Raw genomic sequence first — 6,227 nt, 5'->3', positions numbered from 1 at the left:
GACGCCCTTGTTTGGGTGGTGGGAGCCGGAGCAGGGGTGCTCGCAGGCCGTCCTCGCACCTTTGGCTCCTCGCTCCTCTGGGGATCCCCCACCCTGCTCTCCCACCCCGGCCATACGTGACGAGCAGCCGTACTTTGTGAAAAGACCGGGCGCTTTGCATGGGGGATTTCTTGTCTCCTGCAGATGAGGCCGATGAACTGGAGCACTTGGTGACATCGCGCACAGAATCCGTGAACATCGACCACCCGAACCACGTCGTAACTGTGACCACCATTAGTGACCTGGACCTCTCAGGGGCACGCCAGCTGGGACTGACCACCCCTGTGGTAAAGCTTCTTGCTGCCTTTCTGATTCTATCAGCTGCAAACGTTCTTGGGGCTCCCTAGGTAGGGCTGGTACTCCCACGGTATGCTCAGAGATTTGCAGCTGACTGGGAGCAGGGATGAAAAGGGCAACTCTTTAACTTCCACGTTGCTCCACAACTTATGTTGGGCCTCCAAAGAAGAAGAAATGTCCTATGTGAACAGCTCACTCCATACATCCCCAGAATCTTTTCCTAGTCCCAGCTGACCTTGTGTAAGTGAAGGATGTCATAGGACTGGATGGGCAGAATGCAGTATTTTAAAAGCTGATACAATGCAAACAGCATGATGTCAGACTTTGCTCTGTGGGCTATCCTCAGCCTCTTTCCTATGTCCTGTCAAGGAAAAATCACTATTAGCATGAGGAGGAATTTCTCTCTCCATCACTCTGTGCTTGGATTACAAATAAGGAGACCATTCAGTTCTGGATGTGATTGCTTTTATTCTCAAAATCTAACTGGAATATCGTATTTATTACGTAGAGGCTTTCAAGCACTTGTTGACTAGATCCCTTTGATCTTTGACTAGATTTAAGGGTTTTGGGAAAGTGTCTCTGTTTAGTAGTTAACTCTTTACATTTGTAAGGTCATCTTCTAATCTGAAAAGCCACCTAAAAAGGTTTTAATAGTGATTTAAGAAAAAAAAATGAAACCCTTAATTCCTACTTTAGGCTTCAGTTGCATGTCCATTAAGAGCATGTTGAAATTTGTGGATGTTAAGGTGGAATACTGTAGGACTTCTCAGCAGCTGTCCTTTTCTGCGGGGCTGTGATAAAAAACCTCAAAATTTGGACAGCGAGGGATGTGAAGAATTAAAGAATTTTTTTATCCATGCCTAGTTGGTTCTCAGAACAGGATGAAACCTAGAAGGCAGCAGAAACACTAGACTCAAAACTGCACATTTTAATGTTTCTATAGGGATGATTTTTTTTTCTTTTCTGCTTCCTTTTTTAAGGGAAAAAATGATGGGTCAGAAGAAGAGAAAGGGGAAGAGGTGGCGAGCAAGCCTGTAAGAACAATGCCAAAGAAATCCAGAAATCCCTTGCTGTCTGAAAAGTATGTATAAATTCATTCAACTCTGCTGCTAGGCTGCATGCACTGTCAGGAGGAGCTTTGGAGTTCTCCGATGAGCGCTGTGGTGGCAGGAAGGGGATGGAGCTGCCTGGGCGCCAGTGGGCAGGAGCCAGCAGAGGGCACTGGCATGCACTGGCAGAGCACAGCCCTGCCCCGGACACTCCATTCCCCGTCGAACTGATCCGTGGTGACAGCCGCGGCAGCAAGAGGAGGAGGATGTGGCGCAGGGCGGGCTTCATCCTGAACTGTTTATTTACCTAGTCCTCCTCCTCAGCAGATATTGCAGGGAAGGGTGTGTTGCAGGGTGTAGAGTTTGTCTCTCGGATTCAAGGTCGGAAGACCTTAAAACTTTGGCATTCTCCACATTTTTCAGTATCCAGGATTTACAACTAGTTTGAGGATGTGGAGAATTTCGTAGCTCTGCCCACTGCTCAGGAAATATATTTTTGTTGTTGCTGCATGTGTAGGCTTGTCAGGGGGGTGCCCAGCATGGTGGTGTTCCTCTGGGGCTTCCTGTGGCTTGGGGCCCCTTTTTTTTTCTCTCTTGCTCTTGTTGTGGTGTCACCCTGCTCCTGCAGGCTTGGGGCCACAAACATTCCTCTCTTCCCATTCTGTGCAGGATCTCTTCTCTTACTGCCACGCTGCACATGCACAGCCGAAAAAAGACGAGAGGAAAGAGACTCCAACGTGGGCAAGGCCTGCGCAAGAAAATCCAGAAATGCAGCAAGGGGCGAACCACCAAGACTCAGCGGCGGCGGCTGACGGGCAAAATGGGCCGCGACCAAGATTAACAAAGAAACTAGTGCTCGGACCAGCAGCTGGGACAGTGCTCCACATCTGGCCTGCTGCTCCTTGGGGCCTCGTTCCTGTGGGCCGTGTTTACTTGGCTCTCTGACCAGCGGTGAGCCCACTTCAGCCTTTCTCTCACCTCCTGAGTGCTGGCTGGACTGATGAGATGCTCTGCCCATTTATTTCTGCAGTGACCTCCAGCTAAGGCTCTGAGTGCCACGGAGTCTCTAAAAACTCCTGCCAGGGGTCACGTTCTCTGTTTGGCACAACATTTCTGTCCTTGGGCCTCCCCTTCCAGAGTTGGAACTTGGCTTTATCAAAGGAGAGGATCTGGGGCAGAGTGCAATAGGCACATTGTCAGGGAAATTTATGGGGCTTGGAAGAGCTCTACTCCACTCGTGCATCAGCACCCTGGCAGTTCTGCTGCACAGTAAATCCTTTTTCCATGGGGACATGGTGTCATCTCGTTTCATGTGTTTCTTTTCCCAGTGCCACACCTGATCACAGCGATACTTTTTCTTTGATACCTGTGCCAGGTGAAATTTGGTAACCGAATAAAATCTTTCTGAAGTCGTTTCGCTAAGGAAGAAAAAGAAATAACACTTGTGACTTATTTGGAGCATGACAGCAACTGTGCTAATGCCAGTACCAGCTGGAAAGTGGGGAGATGGTGCTTAAAGGGTATTGAAATCCTCTGGTGCCTGGGAAATGGAATAGCTAGGAGCTATTTCTGTGTTACCACAGAGCCAGCCAGAGCAGGAACAGCTCATTCCATTGTCTGCTGAATGTGCTGATCTTAATTGCGATAGCTCAGAGGAGTATGAAATGCCCTAATGCCCTTGCTCTGTGTGTGTGGCCCTCTCCGAAATGGGAGTGGCAGAGGCTGCCCTTTACCTCAGGGCTGCTGCAGTCATCTGCAGTTAATTGCCTTTTTTTCCTTGGGACCTCAGTGTATGTGGGATAGCATGGATGCCTACAGCAGGGGATTTTTTTTTTTTAAAAAAAATAAAAAGTGTTGCGTGGTTGGGATTCAGAAATACTTGTGGCAAAACTGTGAGTGAATCCTCCAAGGAGGAGGAAAGTGAGCCTAGGCAGCATGCTGGCATGTGTCCTGGAGTATCTGTAGGAGATGGTGGCTATTCTGCCTCTGTCAGCCAGTTCTCCTCCCATGCCACGTGTGTACTGGCAAGGAAATGACAAAGGAAAAAAAGGCCTGTGTGGCCAAAACCCACGCTAGAAAATTGGCAACCAAGCAGTGGGCAAGTATGTGCATTCCTCATGCCAGAAATGGGAGGGGAAAGCAAAAACCAGTGCCTTGAGGCTTCATGGAGGAACATCAGAGCAATGCTGATGGCCACCAGCCACTAAAGCTAACGGCACCAGCATGATGTATCGGTCTGTCGTTTGTTGGAGCACGCACGTGCATGTGTGCATGCAGAGTGTGTCCAGGAGGGGAGTATGATCTCAACACTGGTAGCAGCTATGTAATTTCTGCTAGAGCATCTTACTCTATAGGGACCTGGGTGACATGCATGCTTGTGGTGAGAGACTGGGGTCCTGTTTCACCTCCTTTCCTGAAGAAGGTAAATAGTGGGGAGGTGGACACTTACCCCATGTGCCACTAGTGCCTTGTGTGCTTCTATTCTGAGTTCCATCCTGGCCTGAGTCCTTGGGCAATAATGCTGAGTAACTTCAGTAACATCATGAAAGCGCAGCACGTGTGGATTCCTCCAAAATAGTTCTCAAATGCTGCCTTAAAGGCTACTCCAGAAAGTTCATGGGGTTCAATGCACAACCTCCCCCATCTTCCTGTCTCACCCCAGGGTGTTGGGTGTACCAGGGCTGCAAAAACATACCTTGGCGGCAAGGCCAGAAGTCTGTTGCTGCGCTGGATCTCCTCCAGAGCGTTCAAGAGGTGCCATGTGTGAAACACACGTGCTCTAGAGATGATCTGTGGTTGGTGGGTTTGAGAGGGCTGTAGGAAGGAAGAAGAGGGAAGTTCTGCTTGGAGTGGTGTACCACACCATGGGGACCGCAGCTCAGAGCTGGAGGACAGTGTGTGACACCCTCAGTCTGGGTCGTACAGTAGCTTTCCCTTCTCTCTAGGACGTGGTGCCTTGTGGAGTGACCATGGGGCAGAAGGTGACTTGCTCGTCTCCACCCCAGGAGTTTGCTCTGGAGGTGGGATGGCAGCTGTAAAAGAAATGTGCAGCCGGTGTGTTTGTGAAATCTGCTGAAGCTTGGAGCGTGACCTGTGGGTTGGGTTGCCTTCTGCAGCCTGTAGACAGCCTGGCTTGGGAGTTGGGACAGCGTTGGATTACCTTATTGTAATCCTGATGAGATGTTAAAGAGTGACCTCAATAGCACTTCAGTGTTGGTTATTTTGCTGCCAGGTGATTTGGAAGAATCTCTTTTTTAAGTTTGCTGTTTCTCTGGCTTTAATAACTTCTGAGCCTTGATTTCAAGTGTCAGCTGAAATCCCCAAGAGCCTCTTCCATGCTCTGAAGCCTTTCAGTTCCTGCTAGTAGTTGTGTTTTCCCTTTAAGAAAAAAAAAAGCATGTGGAAAAAAAAAGGGGACAGAACTGTTAAATCCTATAGAGCATTAACCCTCAGGATTGTTCACTGCACTATTGATTTCTCCATTGAGATCGATTAAAGCTTTATTTTGTAATGTAAATTACTGTCTCAGCCTTAACCTGCTGTCTTTATTATTCACAGGACGTGCTGTTGGGCTACCCCAGGATATTCTGGATCAAGGACAAAAGCAAGTTAGTGCCTTAAGTGTTTACCAGACAGATCACAGTTCACACCAGGCTGCGGATTAAAATTCTTCATGTTTGATCCTTCACTGTGTTTTCAAGACGAATTTCAGCATTTTTGTTCTGTTTTTTGTTTGTTTGTTTGTTTTCCCCTCCCCAAGCTACTCGCAAACAAGTTTCAGCCATTTCCAAATATAAGGTACCTGCAAAAATCTGCGCTAGTGCAGCCACTGCTCCCAGAAAGGAGAAGCACAGACCAGCAGCTCACCCCTGTGCGCTCCCCCTTTCACATCTTTATACACGGGTTTTTCACGCTTGGCTCTGGAGCAGCCAGGCCACCTCAGGCACCTGTACCCGAGGGCTCGCAGGGAGAGAGATGCAAGGTTTTGACGTGAGCTGCCACTCTGGGGTTTCCATGCATGATGGCTTTCGCTGGCGAGACTGCGATTCTGCACACATGCTCGCACAAAAATATAATTGGGATTACAGAGGATCAAAACCAGACTGGGAGCCAAAAAGGTCAGACAGTTGGGGGAAAAAGGGGAGTGCAGTGCATGCCTCCGTGGTTGCAGCATGTGCGTGAGCTATCTGATAATCAGTGCACTGTATTTATTGCTCTTAAGTAGCTTATCAAGCTCAAGGCTGTTCCCAGCACAGTCCCGCTGCTGCTACCAGCATAGTGTTCCAGAAACAAACTGAGGAAAAAAAATTACTGGGGGAGTGACAAGAACTTTTTAGGGACTAACGGAGCTGAATAACTGCGGTTAAGTGGGAAAGACAGCTTTGAAGAGTGGATTGCAAACTGCCTTCAGCAGGTAAACAAACAATGAAATTAAGCTTTTTTTTTTTACTGCTCACCGGGACCAGGAAGAGAAGGAAGTTGAATTGTCACAGATGCAGTGGAGGACAGATGTTAAGCGTGTTTCTCTAGGAATTGCGAGGCTCAGACAGGGCTGGGGCTTGGCAGGTAAAGCCCCAGTTAGAAAAACCTTTACGGGGAGTGCTGTGGGTAGGGATGACCTCCTGTTGGAGCTGTGCTGAGAACAGGGCGACTTTTCGGTTCTTGCACATGCATTGGTACTTGTTTGGGTTGACCTTCACTAACTCCTGGGGGGTGATGCTCTCCAATAGGAACACTGGGGCAGACACTCTTGCAGGCGGTGGCGCGGTCCCGGGGAGATGCAGACGAGGGAAAGGGCAGGGAAGAGGCCGAGGTATGAAGGTGCAAAGCGGGAGGGCATGA

General features: G+C 48.9%; 1 protein-coding gene across 1 annotated transcript; it reads left to right on the top strand.

The window, feature by feature from the left end:
• Nucleotides 1-183: 183 nt before the first annotated feature.
• Nucleotides 184-2,226, top strand: NOL12 (nucleolar protein 12; the record flags this gene model as incomplete). Its single annotated transcript, XM_009878654.1, has 3 exons — nt 184-326; nt 1,317-1,417; nt 2,055-2,226. Coding segments are annotated over 3 exons (416 nt in total), but the record flags the coding sequence as incomplete, so codon positions are not given.
• Nucleotides 2,227-6,227: the final 4,001 nt, after the last annotated feature.

The sequence above is a fragment of the Apaloderma vittatum genome, unplaced genomic scaffold, assembly GCF_000703405.1.
Source record: "Apaloderma vittatum isolate BGI_N311 unplaced genomic scaffold, ASM70340v1 scaffold28050, whole genome shotgun sequence".
In the NCBI taxonomy this organism is placed as follows: Eukaryota; Metazoa; Chordata; class Aves; order Trogoniformes; family Trogonidae; genus Apaloderma; species Apaloderma vittatum.
The sequence above is the reverse complement of the archived record's forward strand: the minus strand, read 5'-3'. Positions and strand labels throughout refer to the sequence as shown.